General features: G+C 38.2%; 1 protein-coding gene across 2 annotated transcripts in view; it reads right to left on the reverse strand.

Annotated features, from left to right (window-relative positions):
• Positions 1-19,021, reverse strand: part of LOC124132689 (serine/threonine-protein kinase DCLK1-like) — an 89,606-nt gene that overhangs the window by 43,482 nt on the left and 27,103 nt on the right. For both annotated transcript variants that reach the window (XM_046496746.2, XM_046496747.2), the window contains exon 3: positions 162-258. In XM_046496746.2, coding sequence (XP_046352702.1) covers positions 162-258 — 97 coding nt within the window. The remainder of the gene's footprint in view (positions 1-161; positions 259-19,021) is intronic.

The raw sequence follows: 19,021 nt of genomic DNA on the forward strand, positions 1-19,021 counted from the left end.
ATCTAATATTTGCTGATCATCGATGGAATTCTGTGATAAACTTTACGTCCCGACATAACAAACCCCATGTGACCATGCAATAACATCAGTAGGTGTAAGGAAGAACATTTATGGATGTCAACTTCTTTATTATGAGTAATTATTACAGTAACCATACTCACCATTGTCATCCAAGTCAAAGTCATCCACCGATAGTTTCTCATGACCATATGCCACAAATATTGTTTCATCGCTGAAGAAGTCTGCCAGACAACACACCTGCAAGGTCAAAGGTGAAGGTTAAAGGTGAAGGTCAGTGGTTCAGTCAATTATTGCGGGTAATGTTTTCGGATTTGCAATGAAGTTTTTCACATATAGGCTGGTTCTTGATAGTTGTTTTAGCATTGTGTCACATCAATGTCATGCAAAATGTTTTGGTATGCATCATATTTTTAGATGAGTGTGAGTGAGTGAATTTTGGTTTGATGCTGCCTTGAACAGTATTTCAGTTATGTCACCGTGTGTTCAATGGTCATGGTAATAAATATTTTGGGATTTGTTTTCCCATTTCAAACACAACTCAAACTAGCTTTCAATAACTAGACACAGAAACAAGTCTGTTGTATTTCAAATAAAAATAAATGATCTTAAAATAAGGCAATATGGAAGCTAATTATAGGCTGCACTGCCTGGCAAGTCAATGCAAAGATCTAGCTGTTTGGAACCAGTCAGATTAATCGAACACATTATTTGTGTCAATTCAAGTTTTCTTATGCAGTTTAATCTCACAATAACTTTATTATATTCAGACTGTTTAATTTAAAGTTGATAGCAGTTGGCACCAGACTCTAGAGCTTTAAGTGTTCCCATTCTTCTTAACTGCTTCAGTTAAAGAAGTCACGTTAAATATATCCCACGCAGCAGAGTTCGGGATAATACCGTAATTGCTGTATTAAGTGTCTGCTCCAGTAAGAGCCCCCTGACCAACTTCTAGCGCAATCTGTAAGTTATTTTTATAAGTGCCCCCTACTTAGACCGAACATATACATGACATTCCATATTTTCCTGTGTATTCAGCAACCTAGAAGAGATGTATGATTGCCAAGTAAGTATTATTGAAAATGAGTGATTGAGTGGGTGGGTGGGTGAGTGAGTGAGTGAGTGAGTGAGTGAGTGAGTGAGTGAGTGAGTGAGTGAGTGAGTGAGTGAGTGAGTGAGTGAGTGAGTGAGTGAGTGAGTGAGTGAGTGAGTTTGTTTAACACCATATATTACACAAGTAGCCATTTGTCTTTGGCAGAACTTGGTGTTTTGGCGGAGTGTATAGGATTTAACGTCACAATTTTACTTCATTATCATGTCAATAATCACTACAAAATAATTGTATTTGTGAGTGATTGACAAAGTTGGGCACACTCTGCCATTGTTCTGGAAACTTGAAATTCTGCAGAAAAAAGGGAATGCTGCAACTTATAAAGAGTTAATGAACCCTTCATGACTGATGGATGTTTCTGTGTGAGTGAGTGAGTGAGTGAGTGAGTGAGTGAGTGAGTGAGTGAGTGAGTGAGTGAGTGAGTTTAACACCGCTTTGAAAAGTATTCCAGTTTTATTGCAGTGTGTCAGGTTAATGTGGGAGGAAAGCTCGAAGTGATGCAGGTCTCAGATGTGGTGAAACCCATGAGTAAGGGTATGGTGCTGACAAACCTAAAAAAATAATCTGGGCAAACTGGGGAGGGAAGTACTAGAGAATGAACAGAAGGGTATACCTTGAAAGCCTTGTTTCTATTTCCTTAAACCACTTAACCACTTAGCTGTTTGTCCAACAACATGCAAAATCAATTTTTGATTATTTCATTAGTTCCTCTTGAATTACTGATCATCACAGATGAGTAGTGGAGCAAGAGAATTTCAATACCCCACAGACAGAATAAATGCGTTTGGTAAACAATACAAAACCACAGCACGATAACAAAATAACTAGCCGAGTGTTAAAAGTAATTTAATATGTCACTCGACCAGAGCTTTCTGACAGTTTGGTTTGTTGACAATGAGGCATGTTACTGCACAGCAATATTATCTGAAGTGCTTTGTTGGACAAACCAGGGTTGTTTGCATGAATGTAGGACATTTGAAGTGTATTGGGTCTAGTAGACAGTGATAGGTCTAGGTATCAGCAGTCACTATCATGTTTACAATGTAATGACCTGATATCTTTTATCATGTGTTTCTTCTACACTTATATCCCCCACTAGGAAAGATATCTTCTAGTGGATGGATGTCACATTATTGCTTATTCTGACTTGTATACCTTCTAAGTCAGTAAAATATCTAAACTATGATGATACATCATACTTTGTGTATGTCCTTTCCTCCTTTGTTTATGTCATATCTTTCTTTGTTTATGATGTTATATCTTTCTTTGTTTATGATGTCATATCTTTCTTTGTTTATGTCAAATCTTTCATTGTTTATGATGTCATATCTTTCTTTGTTTATGATGTCATATCTTTCTTTGTTTATGTCATATCTTTCTTTGTTTATGATGTCATATCTCCTTTTGTTTATGAAGTCTTATACACTGCTTATCATCCTTTGTTTATTAGGTCATCCCTTGTTTATATATAATATGTTCCTTTGTTTATGATATCATATCATGCACTCTTCATATCCTATCATTCCTTGTATATGATGTCATATCTTCTTTTGTTAATGATGCCACATCCTTCGTGATGTCATATCTTTCTTTTTTTATGATGTCATAACATCCTTTTTTTGTGACTATGTCATTACTGAATTGTTTCATTATTTTATGCACGAGCAGTGTAACCTCGTTAACTCTAACTCCATTAACATTTCAATTAACAAGGTTCCGGGCAGAATTCTCTCTCTAGGGACAATGGCCTAACATCCTCTTCTCAGACTGCATTCTTCTTCTTCCGTTAACCAAGAAATCAGTTTGTACAGAAATATTCATCACTTAATAATTAATAAATTTTATTGAAACAGTTTACAATAGCAGAAAAAAACACATATAGAGGCAGCAACAATAAACAATAGGAATCCAAACGCACTTGGCAAATACATAAGACTGAAGTCAGGTCGCCAAAGGCCTCGAATACAGGACCACCAGCCAGAGACTGCATGATCAAGCCTGCATGTGCGGTGTTTGTAAACAACCAAGGGCACGTAACTCTTACTTCCACTTGCTGCCGCGGACAGCACTCAACAGTTTACCAGCTCTTCATTCATTTACTGCCACTGACAATCACTACAATTACATTTACAGCAGCTCTACTGCCACATAACAATATAACTTGTAACAGTAACCAGACCCACGACTGGAACTTAACAGTTCAACACCTGAACCTACTCCGTTTGTCTGCTCCAGGGTGGTCAGTGTGACCCTGAGACATTATAATAATCACTTGCTAGCATTTTACTGAAATGGTGTTTTGTAGCTCTACTTTACTGAGTGAGTGAGTCAGTGAGTGAGTCAGTCGGGTTTAACCCCGCTTTTAACAGTATTCCAGTTATATCACGGCATGTCAGCTTAATGTGGGAGGAAAGCCCGAAGTGATTCAGGTCTCAGACGTTTACCACTTCGGTGAAACCCACGAGCACGGGTATGGTGCTGACAAACCTAGAAACATAATCGGGGCGAACCGGGATTCGAACCCACAATCATAGGTTTCTGGCGTGCCCAAGGGACGCAACTCTGCACAGCGAAATCGCGGCGCCTTAGACAACTGGGCCACCTGTGCCCCCCTACTTTACTGTAGTCTGGGGTGTCTTCTCAAACCTTTAGGTTCACGTTTTAAACAAATACAAGGATTTACCAGAAGGTCTGAGTAGGCCTACTGTCATAAATCCTGTAAACTGTATTAGTATCAACGCTGTTGACACATCATATCCATATTCTCACATGCATAACTTACATAGTCTACAATGAACCCATTAGTCTACAATGCAAGTACTTTTTAAATTTGAAAGGTTTGGTTGCCATTGAAATTGTCCATACAAACTAATTTCAGAAGTCATGAAACAAAGAATATTACGAGAGGGTGAGTGAGTATGGTTTTATGACGCTTTTTGCAATATTCCAGCAATATCACGGTGAAGGGCCAGAAATGGTCTTCACACATTGTATATACCCATGTCAGGAATCGAACCCGGGTCTTCGGTGTAACGCTTTAACCACTAGGCCCCCCGACCGCCCCTGGAATATTATGAGTTCAGTAAAGTATGAAGGTTACCATGTCTAAGGGGAACTGACTAATGTACAAGCAGTCAAAGCCTAGACAGTCTGCCTATTACAATAGCACCTATTTGGCGATCAATCATTTCTGAGAGACTGATCTGTTCAGTTAACACCCTTTTGTCTGCCGCTTTCCTAACCATGTCACAGACAGCCCAATGGTAATCTCAACCCCAATAAAACACTATCAATGCGAATGCTAATGAAACACAACTTGTCTATCGATAACCAATGAGAACTACTAAATATTGACAAGGACCTGTCAGTCTGATAGTGATTCATTAGCCACCTCAAAAGATCAAATCCTGCAATGATTTTTGGTTATCTGCATCTTAAACGGGTCAAATTGCCAAGTAACTAAACTCGGCTTGTCCAATTGGACTAGGCAAAGCAGCTGTGCATAGCAGACTATGACACAGAGAAATCAATGGCCGAGTTTGAATCCTGATTGATTGTTCTATGATTACACAGATCGATGAAGACATAACCCTTTAAGATTACAAAAGGGTACAATCAAGACATGTCAATGAACTGAGGAGCTCACATGATTGGAGGAACCAGCGACTGTAAGACTATAATAGTCCTTAGGATTGAAAAATCTTTATTGGTATTTATTTTGAAGACTTTAGTGCTGTTAACAGTGAATAAGGGTTGGGTTAAAGTAGCGATAGGGTTAATAGAAGGCAGTGTTCAGGGGGGGGGGCTTTAAGAAGTTTTCGTTTTGTGTTTTTTCTTCATTGGTCAATGCTCTCCATATTCCATATATTACACAAGTGGCCATTTGTCTTTGGCAGAATTTGGTGTTTTGGCGGAGTTTATAGGATTTAACGTCATGATTTTACTTTTTATCTTGAATACTTCATGTGTTCTAGTGGACGTGGGTATGAATCATACTTAGAATAAATAGCTCATGTTGGATCTTCTCATCAACATTTATTTCAATTATGTCAACAATCAATAAAAAATTAATTGTATTTGTGAGTTTATGACAAAAATGGGCACACTGCTATCGCTCTGGAAACTTCATGACTGATGGATGTTTCTGTGTGAGTGAGTGAGTGAGTGAGTGAGTGAGTGAGTGAGTGAGTGAGTGAGCGAAGGAGTGAGTTTAACACATTATTTAAACCCAGGCTTAGCCAGAATGAGCTACTTCCTTCACTCAGCATGTGTTTATATACTACCATCACTGACACATGTTGGCAAATAAATCAGATAAGATTACGCTAATGTGCTTCTGTCCCTACAAACATAACACCGTTAGCTTAAAGGTCATGGAAGCTTCTAAACAAATCCTGTAACTAAAATGGTTTACTCAGTTTTGACAAAGTCAGTACCATTCATGGCGACCATGTAACTAATTATAAACAAAATCGTGACAAAGCATGCAGGAATTATCTAGGATTTCAAACTAAGTGCTCTTGGCAGGCAAGTCGGGAAACAATAATTATTTTGCACAACATTGTGATTTTCTAAAGTTTTCTTTTTTTTTAAATTCAGAAGTATTTTACCAATGTATTCTCAGCACTGCACTCCAGTGCAATACTCAACTAGGCCTTAAAGCCTCTTCCTCTACATCATGTTTTAATGGCCACATTATCAGTGAAGTATCATGGGATAACATTTATACTAAGTTATCTTATAATAATTAGATCTACATCAAGTGCTTTTATGAGTTATCATGGTGTAATATTTATACATCATTTCATATAATTATTACTTGCTAAACTATAATTATATGAAATGATGTATAAATATTACACCATGATAACTCATAAAAGCACTTGATGTAGATCTAATTATTATAAGATAACTTAGTATAAATGTTATCCCATGATAGAAGTAAGTCTCTCCACAGCCAATACATTAGTTATAAGTAGGAATGGTATTTGAGTTTTAAGTGTGTCACTATGTTTTACAATGCGCAAGGCCATATTGCGATACGTTTCATGATATATTGCATAATTCTAAATTCTGAATTCAGAAGCAATTTGAAACAGCATTTTTTTAATTGAAGTTCATAATGGAACAAAACAAGATGATGGTATAACAATGTTTACTCATTCAATAAATAGGCATGGATACACGCTCCGGATACACGCTTTGGGTATTTGGCCAGTATATAACATTGAACACATGATAAAAATTGCCATTTGAAATCACCCGATATATCAAGCATTTAAGAAGGATATTGTGATACGTATCGTGGAGAGAGTGAACCTCAATATTCCGACATACCGGTAATACCGCGCATCGTTAGTTATAAGTATATTGACATCAATTTGAAGAATTTAATTCCATTTTAGGACTTTTACTAACATTGGATGCAGACTTGGGGCCGAATATTGGCCTCTGGACAGGGCTAGATACACCCCTAACATGAGTAACTTACATGGTGTATTCACTGTAATATGTGCCCTGGGCACTTAGAAAATTTACAAATGCGGACACTTGTTAAAACCATACACAAGTTAAGTTCTTTTTAGAGATTGCGTGGTATGGAACAAACTCTGTTAAAACGTGACTGAAACTAAATTGTTGTTTTTAGTAAAAGTTACAACAAAGGAAACAAAATGTACAGCCCTTCTACACTACTGCATTCTGTACGCAAGTAAATATGTACTGTCATGTAAATGTTGGTCTTATGAGGGTTGGTTGGTTTGTTTGTTGTTTGACGCCGCACTCAGCAATATTCCAGCTATATGATGGCGGTCTGTAAATAATCAAGTCTGAAGCAGACAATCTAGTGATTGACATCATGAGCATCGATTCATGCAATTGGGATAGATGACATGCATCAACCAAGTCCACGAGCCTGACCACCCGATCCTGTTATTCGCCTCTTATGACAAGCATAGTTGCCTGTTACGGCAAGCATGGGTTGCTGAAGACCTATTCTACCTCGGATCTTCACTCTTATGAACGAGTTACTTCCCTTCAATTATGCAACCTATGACAGATGACAGAGCAAACAGATACATCCACTCAATCTTTATTCATACACGTTTCAAAAAGTCTGTCATGGAAGTTTGAACTGTCACCAATTGTCGATTTTCCTATGGTATGTCCAAATGCAGTGCCATAATGCTTACTGATGGTTTCTAAACTTGCTGACGGGTGTTTTTCTTTAAAAAGACAAATTTCCCTTTTTTTCGCGTGCTGTAACTGCGTGTCGCTTACGTTTCGCTGGTTGAAAGGCCATACTTACACAACATTGACCTCTGACCTCCACAGACGCCATATTTATCGAAGGGGATTACATGTACAATAAACAAGCTCGTCTCAAACGTAACTCAGTGTCACTTGGTTAATTGACTTCTCACAAATCAAAGGATTTCCACCAGCAGAAGGATTACCACCAGCGGAAGTGTATTGTCCGGATAAGTGAGACAATTTTGTGTGCATTTCAGTGTTTTGTGTATGAAAATGACCGTCCGGGTCCGGAAACTGAATTTCCGGATATACGGGTAAATTTATAGAGTAATTATTTCGTTTTGAATGAAAATCGTCCGGGAACCGAGGTTTCCGGATATCTGAAGTCCGTATAAGCGGGGCATGACTGTACTAAGTCCATATAATCAGCTACATTTGTCCCCAGGTATTTACTGTACAATGAAAAAAGGGCAAACTTGACAAATCCTACATAACCCATGACAAATCCTGACAAATCCTGGGATTACATTGACAGAAAAAATAGGTTTGACAAGGAGATCAAGATAATACTGTCAAAAGTAATGTTTTAACAGGGTCATGGTGTCTTTAGTAATGGAGAAATCACGAGAATTTGCTGATTCTGGAAGTAAAAATCAACAGATTTGAGTGATTGTTCCGACTTAAACCATGTTATGGTTGATACATATACTACTCCAAAGATGTTAAGAACACCTGATTAGTAGTCCTTAACTCCTTTGAGTAGGATACTTTCCATATAATTTTACATGAAGACCTATAGTTGCTTCAGTGTTATTTGTAAAAATACACGTTCAGAATGACCAGTGAATTCCTGGCTCAGTGAGTGAGTGAGTGAGTGAGTGAGTGAGTGAGTGAGTGAGTGAGTGAGTGAGTTTAATTCTGTAAGTAGTAACACATTACCGTATTCGACATAATAAGCGCCCAGGGCGCTCTCAAAATTAGAAATCTGGGGCTCTTATTATTATTATTATATTATTATTGGGTTTAACGTCGCTTTTAATAGTATTCCAGTTATATCACGGCGTGTCAGCTATATGTGGGAGGAAAGCCCGAAGTGATGCAGGTCTCAGATGTTTACCACTTCGGTGATGGTCCTGAAAATCTTTGTGAAGTTCCTATGCCATTATCTCTATCAAAATCACTGATGGTTGATATAATTTTTGTCAATCCAGATGCATTATTTTTCATTTCTCTTTAAAAATTGAGACAGGAAGAGGACACTCTTAAAATTATAAATGCACTTGTTTTAATTCTAATTATTGCCCAAACAAATCTCAATAAATTCCATTAGCACTTAATGTCTTTTAGAGAAATAGAATTACCATATCCAAATCTGCTAAATGGATTCTCACTTGATTTGTAAAAAGCCTTGTCTAAGTCAATTATGACAAATTTCTTCAAAATATAGAGATGGACAAGATGACTAACTATGTAAAACTATTCTCTATATGATATACAGTAATGCTACAGGCTGTAGGTATTTAAACACTGGCGTTGACATGATGTGATATATAGAGAGTGGGAGAGCGGTTTTGGTTTCACATCACTTTGAACAGTAGTCTAGTTATATCACAGCGTGTGAGCTTGGTGTGGGAGAAAGGCCCAAATTGACGCATGTCTCACACCTTTACCAGTTTAGCGTTACCCACTAACATGGGAATGGTGCTGACAATTCTAGACAACCACATCAGCGTCTATCGACATCAAATACATCACCATGGATTTATTAAGTACCACAAGTCTCAAAAGACATGAGGGAAAGATTTTCTTTAGTATCTAATTTAATTTAGATGCATTTATTACACTACCAAAATTTTTTCAACTTGCAGAATGTCTTAAAAGTTAATAGGGTTCGATATAGCACAAGAAAATATCAACACTTTTTCTATTTGACTGAAAATTTTGTGTCCTAACCATTTTTATATACATGTACAAATATAAAATGCATTTGAAGGTTGTCATAAAAGTCAAATCTCCAAGTTGAATGAATTGCTTCTCTTGTACAAACTGTAAATTGCTCAAGAATTTAACTTGATAAGAGTGAGTGAGTGTGTTGAGTGAGTGAGTGTGTTGAGTGAGTGAGTGTGTTGAGTGAGTGAGTGAGTGCATGAGTGAGTGAGTGAGTGAGTGTGTTGAGTGAGTGAGTGTGTTGAGTGAGTGAGTGAGTGAGTGAGGTGAGTGAGTGAGTGAGTGAGTGAGTGAGTGAGTGAGTGAGTGAGTGAGTGAGTGAGTGAGTGAGTGAGTGAGTGAGTGAGTGAGTGAGTGAGTGAGTGAGTTGAGTTTAACGCTGCTTTTAACAGTATTTTCAGGGAAGGTATGGTATATATATTCCCCATAGCCAAAGAGTTCAATATTTGAATGGTGATTCAAAACTGGAGATACGCAAACATTTCCAACTGTGTGTATATCTCCTGCTGAAAACCACTACTGGATGATCAATACTTCTTCTTATTATTATTAAATGATGCGTGTCAAGCAGGGGTCCGGAAACCGTCATATGCGCCGGACATGTCCGATTGGGAATCTCAAATGTCCGTTTTAAAATATTGCTTACCGGACATTTTAAAAAGTATTGTCCGGACATTCTTAAATTTTGACCGGACATGATCAACAGTTAGGACTGAGCAGTTTCTGTCTGCAGTTGCAACACAATGAAGATTAACTACACTGACAAGCTTTGTTTGTTTTGATTGCTGTAAATACATCATACCTACATGATGGTCCAATCGGTCAATCACTGTAATAGGCAATAAACTGAGTTGACACTGATTAATCGAGGATTAATTACTGAGAACATCTTGTTAATTTGAGTGGAAGGTGTTTACAACTGTACATTAATACCTTGCATCATCGATGTACCTCATTATCCTCACAATGCTACGATACGTAACCTCAGACAAGAAGCGAAAGCGTGACGACAGCCAGTCGACCGATGCAGATCAGTCGAGCGGATCTGCCAAACCCTCAAAGTCTGGACGATCATTTTGTAAGTCGTGGCTAACGACTTTCACTTGGTTGACATACAATGAGGATTTGTAGATTTTATTGTTTTCAGTAGCTAGTCGTATATTGAATCTTGATTGACTGCCATTTTGCTTTCTCGGAAGATCGATATCAAATTTTTTTATGGTCAATAATTAAGTACAGATGAAAAAAGTATTCAAATAACTATTGCTATCAACGATATTTTAGTATTTGTGATTAAATTATCTGTCTTGTTTTTAAAAAAATCTTTAGTTTAAAAAAAAACTTTTCCCGTGAGGTCACGTGATAACCAAATATGGGATAATAGTCTCGATCCAAATGTTACAACGCGTACACTTGAGCAGACTCAAGAATATAACTCATGAATATTAATTAGACCGTTCACTACGTTAACAGATCGTTATTATAACAGAAACAAACGTATGTTTTCCATGTAAATATAAAATGATATTATTTGTTATTAATTGTCCGGTGAATTAAACAATTTAAATTGAAACAATTCATAATTCATCATATTATGAATACGTAAACTTGTAATGTGTGTGAAAAGTCGTACTAAAATACGCTATTTGAAGGGCGCGTGGCCTAAATGCAAATGTCCGATTGGGATTTTAAATTTTCCGGACCCCTGGTGTCAAGATACACTATTTCAGAGTAATTATGATACAACAGCTGGCATTTATTAAACAGACTCAGTCAATACCAAATAGAACAATATATTCAATGTCCAGGTGATTTAAATGACTTATAAAATGACATGTTTCAAATATCACTGAATCATATCAGCATAAGCATGCACTCCTGAAAGGTGATTTTGACTTTAAAATTCTTATTATTTTTTTCAAAATTTAAAATAATTAGACAGATGTTGTTTCATTCCAGTTATCACTTAAAATTTGCAACAAAAAAACAACAATCCTAAATCCAATAGAACTTTGATAACAAGTTTGTAATTTGGTTGCATCGTATGCCCTGAAAGCACAAATCTCATTAACTACCCACAATCACAAATTAGTGTTTTTATTACGTAATTTCATATCTTACAGATTGTCAAGAGTTTAAGTGCCGAGGAAGGGTTACACGTTGCATAATCTGCATTATATTATCACTTAGCAGATTTTCCTGAAATTGGAATTTAATATTCATCGTCATGGTAACGGCTATGTCATTATGATTTTGACAAAGCAACATGAGAATGCTTTCATCCTGTAACAAATGAATTGATCAGTGAGGTTATTTGCTCATTTCTTGTGAGAATAACAGCTTGTATCAAAATCCTATGTGTTTATAAATGGACCGAGGGCTAGAATGATATGAAAATTACTGTTAGCTTGAGTGTGTGATTTGTTCAGATCTTTTTACACTCTTCAAACTGTGCACGAGAACAAGCAATAAATATAATATTTTTTATCCGAAAAGATTTAACATTGTGATTTGTAGTCCACAGATACTTAATCTTTAATCACACCAATCATCCAGGGAAAATTTTAAATATCAGAACAGTTTGTTAAGTCCTGAGGTCATATGGCAAAATGTGAGAGAAAACCATACTCCTGAAATCACTCCCTCGTCTACCTTAACAATCAGAAACCGGTATTATTGTGAAATATATGTATAATAACCCTTAGCTGCTCTAGCACTGTGGATTATCCATTGTATCATTTCACCATTCCATTATGACATATATACCCCGGACCCATTTACCTCACAGCTCCGTTTAGGAAGTGATGGCACCATCTCCACCTCTCTTTCCACTGAAGCAACACAGAATTTCTCTTACTCCTGCACTTGAAATTAAAAACCAATCAAAATGCCTTCTGAATGCAAGTTTGGCATACATCTAGTTTCAAAATCATGCGAGCGAGCCCTTGATATATATTTCATCATTTCTCATCATGAGTAATAAAGGAGTGAAGTCATGCTACAAGGCGTACAGTTGTATTTGGAAGGGCGCACAGCAAGGTGAGTCGAGTACTGGTCATACCACAGCTTGTTTCAAGCATGGTTTGATTAGACGACCATTTTCAACTTCGTGTCATTCCAATCCGAATTAAAATGAAACTATGGTGGAGAATGGGGTCAGGGCATTTATCATTATAACAGAGGTATAATACACTGGGTAATCAAGGAGACCTTTCAAGGTAATATTGATTAAATCCACAATATTTATGGCTATGGGATTGAGCGAATGAGTTTAGGGGTGTATAGGGTTCATACACGAATAGGGTGCCAAGCACTTTTAGCCATGTTGCTTTATATTACAGTAGTTGTAGACATCAAGAATTTGCCAAAGTAGTGATTCAAACCAAGCCCTAAGTGTATCAAGTAAACACCCGTGAAGATCCCGATTAGAATTGCTCTTCAGCAACCCATGCTTCTCGTAAGAGGCGAATAACAGGATTGGGTGTTCAGGCTTGCTAACTTGGTTGATGCATGTCATCGTATCCTAATTGTGTAGATCAACGCTCATGATGTCAGTCATTGGATTGTCTGGTCTAGACTTGATTATTTAATGACCTCTGTCATATAGCTGGAATGTTTCTGAGTGCGGCATTAAACAAACATCATAAACCACATTGCAGCTGCTACCCCTTGTCTGTCTTAGCCCCTGAACCATATTATTTTCCCTGCCACCCAGCCCTTACTGTAATGCTATAGCCCCAAATGAAGCAAGTCTAGATTTTCCACCAGTTCATGTCTGACTTTCCCATCTCAATAAGGCCCCTTTTTAATTTAAATGTAGTTGCTTGACTCCATCAAAATTACATATTTTCAGAGACTAAGCATTACTCTGCTGTTATTCCCTTATGGCCACTGCAAGGATAAACACTGAACACTTCTTCATTTAAACCAGTCTAGTTGCTGATAAACTAGTAACTGTGTCACTTGACAACACCTAAAGTCATCTGACAGGCCTTCTCACACGAGTTCTCCCATGAGACCTGACCAATCAGTGTGAGTTTCCATAGACAGACACTGCTCACATGGGATGTCAGGGTTAATACCTACCACACTGTAATGGCAGTTTCAGGATGTACTATAACCAATTTGCCAATTTTCTAAAGGTCTTTTGAACACATTCTCATTTTGTGGAGGGGGTATCCTGTCAGGCTTCTCAACGAAATTATGTATTGAAGCTCTGGTCCTTTCTGCAGGCAGTATTACAGTTACATCACAGCCGTCTGTTGTCTGCAATATTACAGTTATTTCACGATGGCCTGTAGTCAGCAGTATTACAGTTAGATCACATTAGTCAGCAATATTACAGTTATATTACAATGGCCTGTAGCCAGCAATATTAAAGTAATATCACAATAGTCTGTAGTCAGCAATATGACAGTTATCTTACAGTAGCTAGCAATATGACAGTTATATCACAGTGGCCAGTAGTCAACAATATTACAGTGAATCGCAGTTGTCTGTGGTCTGCAATATTACAGTTATATCACAATGGCCTGTAGTCAGCAGTATTACTGTCATATTACAGTGGTCTGTAGTCAGCAATATTACCATTATATTACAGTGGTCTGTAGTCAGCAATATGAGTTATACCACAGTGGTCTGTAGTCAGCAATATTACTGTCATATTACAGTGGTCTGTAGTCAGCAATATGACAGTTATACCACAGTGGCCTGTAGTCAGCAATATTACCATTATATTACAGTGGTCTGTAGTCAGCAATATTACAGTTATATCACAGTGGCCTGTAGTCAGCAATATATCAGTTACGTTGTAATCCTCTGATTACCATATGTTATGTTTTGCCACAAGCATGAGATACTGGAACCTGTTGGCGATGTGAAACTCTACAGAGGGATATAAAGCAGGCAGGAATCTGTTGTCAGTGGAACCAAAGACACAGCCTCTTCATGCAGGAACCGGGAATAATGATCCGAGGTGAGGAATGTGCTGTGCAGAAAGTGATTAGAATTGAACATGCAATTTTATATGGATTCCATGTTCTTCAAGCGTTATATTATTTCCTGCAGTCATATCACTAATTACTTCCGAAACCTGACAGAAGCAGATGTGCGACACTGTTGTAAAACTAACAGACCAGCGCTGACATCTTTCAAATCGGAACTATGTGGCAAGAAACAGTTGAATGTGATGTTATTCACCACACCATTACAGTGGCCATCTCCTGAGCTACTGGTGGAGTGCTGTGAGGTACTAATCTGGACTGGTTCTTGAGAAACAACATTGTCCACTCTCCAAAATGGAGATGAGGTGATGAAATGGAGTTTAACGTTCAAGATTACTGCATTATAGTGACGTACATGCATGTGTGTTGCAGCTCTTACTGGTCTGGGCCCCGTTCCACAAAGCGATCTTAGCGCTAAGTCTTTCGTAAGTCTATGTTAAAGTAAGGGAGTTACGATCATCTTAGCGCTATGATTGCTTTGTGGAACGGGGCCCTGGACTTTTGTCGGTTTAATAGTGCTATCCTACTGAGATACCATGCCGCAGTTTAACATGGGTACCCAACTCAGACACAGTATACAGATTCCGAGCTGACCAGTCCTTGTTTTGTCCCCTTAAATGCCAAGCACCATATATAGCAGGGTAACAACAAGTACGATCTTTTAATGTCTTTTCGTATGATGAGGCCAAGGAATCCAACCTTCAACTCTTCTTAAGAAGATAAGAGCAACACTCTACTCTCCCTTATTGTCTATCAATGGGTATATATATGTGTGTATATATACTAGATTCACTTGCATATTCGGTGAATTGAACTGTATCCCTTTATGAATTTAATTCCTTATTCGTGCTCACAACAATTGAATATTTACAAACAAAAATGTTTTAAAAGATTGTTTTTTACTTTAAGTTGTCTGTTATTTATCAAAGGAAGATATATTAAATGGAATATATACAAGTCAAGCAGTGGTCTCTCGGTGGGTCAACTGCAACTCTACCTCGGTTAAATGGCTGATTGTCCATAACGCTCATCAAGTATTTGGACCCCAAAGATAGTGTTGTAGCGAATGATCACTGTATTTTTCATTGAATATAATACATAATACATCAACTTGTATTCGTGAATAAATATTCATATTCAATATCCTATATTCGTGATTCGTATGGTATTTGCCTTATAGTGTATTCATTGCAGCCCCATGTATACAATATGAAATATATTCTGCACGAGAAGGAGAAGGCGTATACAACAACCAAAACTTTCATGGAGTAATTTGTTGTCATTATGAAACCCAACATGCATAACTTCAAAAGGTCCTCAGTATTTCCCTAATGGCAATGAGCAAATAATCTTTACCAAAGTAGCTTTCGTCCTGTTCTGAAATAGAGCAGATCCCTGACTCTGTAAATTGATGGTCGTGAAGTAACGCCAATATTGATTACTGGTGAGCTGGGCCAAAGTATGTATTCATATTACACAGATAAAAATGTTGCTATTGCAGCCAGTGAAGGATGATAATTCCTATATCCATCATTCTTGATTACATGCACCCTGGGACAATGTATCTATTCGCATTACAGAAAAAACTATCCCAGCAACAAATGGGGGAAAATCATGCAGGGAGCCTCTTGTTACCCATCATCCAATCTAGTGGCGGCAATGGTCATTCTTTAACCCCCTGCAGTTGACAGTCTCCAGGCAGATGGAGGGCACAATTACAGGGAAATTCCGGAGAAAAATGTGGACACTTGAAGGAAGGTTGCAAAATGGAACTGACAAGGCAGAACTGAAAAGTCACCAGAATGTTCAATTGGGTCCTATTCTGTTGGAAATGTTAGGCCCTGGGTAACTATAGGATTTATTCCCCATGGTGCCACTAGGAGGCATGGTCATGTGACAGGCACCTACAGTGCTTCAGACTGCCATAGGGCCAGTGTCATCGACCCCTTAGAGAAACATATGAGCCTCCATTTCTGAGTAACACTATCTGCATTGCCTTCTGTATTTTGCTCATATCCTTCCCGTCATCAAATTCAAAATAATCTGAAACTCTGAATGTTTGAAAAGCATTAGAGCTTAAAGGAACCTCTACAGGGGCCCTTGGCAAGTAAATACCATAATAAAGCCTCTATATAATATACTTAAACTCCCCAGTGCATGTGTTTATATGTTTATACTAACTTTTCATAAATATGATTAATTTTGATTAAATTCTTACATCTCACTCCCCATTGCCTATGCATACACGTTTCTTAGAAAAGGGGCATGCACTATATAAAAAGATGCTTGCACATAATTCAGGAAACAATTTCCATTTGTTAGCCACACAATTGTCAAATAATTTCTGTTTTTATTGAACATGACACCAAAGTATTTAGAAATATACTATTTTATACATGTCAACATGATCAGTACACTTTAAGCATGGGGCATTCTCACACCTGCACCCATCAGGATCCATGTTTGGCATATATGTATACAATAGCTTTCAATAAATATTGATAATTTTCATAAAATCCAATGTCAAATTACTGAAATCTACAACCATGCAAAGATCCGGGTTAGAATTGGTCTTCAGCAACCAATTCTTGTCATAAGAGATGACTGCTTGTCGAAAGAGGCAAAAAATGGATTGGGCGGTTAGACCAGCTGACATGGTTGATACATGTCATTGTATCTTAATCATGTGGATCGATGCTCATCATGTGTGTCACTTGATTATCTGGTCCAGACTTGATTATTTACAGACTGCCATTATATTGCTGGACTATTGCTAAGTGCCGAGTTAAACAAAAGCACATTTACTGTATCAGGACTGAGTGACATGAGCTAAATACAGCCTTTCAGTATATGCATGCATGCACACACACCCGCACATGCACATTTAATCAATCAATCTGCAAACCCTAATTCACTTAAAAGAAAAAATAAAGTACTTTTGAAGGATGTTCCGCCCCGTTGGTAATAAATTGAAATTGTTGAACCAGAAAAACTAGGCTCTGCTATTGATTAAATGCAGGCAATGAAATACATGGAGACATGCCAGGCTAAAAGATTACCCACAGTATAAATGCTATGGTAAAGTATTGATCCTTTGAGAGTTTAGACATTTGAAGAGCTGGTTAAGAAGGAAAATCTAAATGCAGTGTAGAAATAACAAGACAAGTCCCCTTCGGCAGTCATGCCTGTCAACTATAATAACCCCTTTATTTCAGAAAAAGTTCCAGCACTCAGCACTATATTGCCACTGTCACCATGAAAGATTACAGCAGAACGGCAAGGCTGACAGGAGCCCCAGTGGTCTATTGGGAACCACTGTGTAGAGTTGTGTCCCTTAGTTGTGGTCTATTGGGAACCACTGTGTAGAGTTGTGTCCCTTAGTTGTGGTCTATTGGGAACCACTGTGTAGAGTTGTGTTTGTTGTGGTCTACTGGGAACTACTGTGTAGGGTTGTGTCCCTTAGTTGTCTTTTGGGAACCACTGTGTAGAGTTGTGTCCGTTTGTTGTGGTCCTTTGGGAACCACTGTGTAGAGTTGTGTCCCTTTGTTGTGGTCTATTGGGAACCACTATGCAGAGTTGTGTCCCTTTGTTGTGGTCTATTGGGAACCACAGTGTAGAGTTGTGTTCCTTAGTTGTGGTCTATTGGGAACCACTGTGTAGGGTTGTGTCTCTTCGTTGTGGTCTCTTGGGAACCACTGTGTAGGGTTGTGTCCCTTAGTTGTCTTTTGGGAACCACTGTGTAGAGTTGTGTCCCTTTGTTGTGGTCTATTGGGAACCACAGTGTAGAGTTGTGTTCCTTAGTTGTGGTCTCTTGGGAACCACTGTGTAGGGTTGTGTCTCTTCGTTGTGGTCTCTTGGGAACCACTGTGTAGGGTTGTGTCCCTTAGTTGTCTTTTGGGAACCACTGTGTAGAGTTGTGTCCGTTTGTTGTTGTCTATTGGGAACCACTGTGTAGAGTTGTGTCCCTTAGTTGTCTTTTGGGAACCACTGTGTAGAGTTGTGTCCCTTAGTTGTGGTCTATTGGGAACCACTGTGTAGGGTTGCGGCCCTTTGTTGTGGCCTCTTGGGACCCACTGTGTAGAGTTGTGTCCCTTAGTTGTGGTCTATTGGTAACAACTGTGTAGAGTTGTGTCCCTTAGTGGTCTTTTGGGAACCACTGTGTAGAGTTGTGTCCCTTAGTTGTGGTCTATTGGGAACCACTGTGTAGAGTTGTGTCCCTTAGTTGTGGTCTATTGGGAACCACTGTGTAGGGTTGTGTCCCTTAGTTGTCTTTTGGGAACCACTGTGTGGAGTTGTGTCCCTTAGTTGTGGTCTATTGGGGACCCAGATTCACCTAGATTGAGATTAGGGCGTACCATGGGTTGCACCAAAGTGCAACTGGGTCTACTGGGCCATTTTCAGCTTTCCTCCCACATTTAGCTGACAAGCTGTGTTGTAAATGAAGTACTTGTCAATTCACTCACTCTACCAACAACAAACTATATGGTAGTTATTGAAGACTTGCAAGTAAACATTTTCATCAATGTGACCCAAGTGCAACATTCCACCAATCTCCTTAATAACAAGCAAAAGTTTCATTAATAGAATGTTCAAACATATCACCATTGAAGATTCTAGTTTTGACATTGCTTGTTCCCAATAGATGGTTTGGGGCTGCCTGGAGATCTGCAAGTAAATATTTGGTGTAAAT

This window comes from Haliotis rufescens, unplaced genomic scaffold (assembly GCF_023055435.1).
Source record: "Haliotis rufescens isolate VD_foot unplaced genomic scaffold, xgHalRufe1.0.p SCAF_7, whole genome shotgun sequence".
NCBI lineage: Eukaryota > Metazoa > Mollusca > Gastropoda > Lepetellida > Haliotidae > Haliotis > Haliotis rufescens.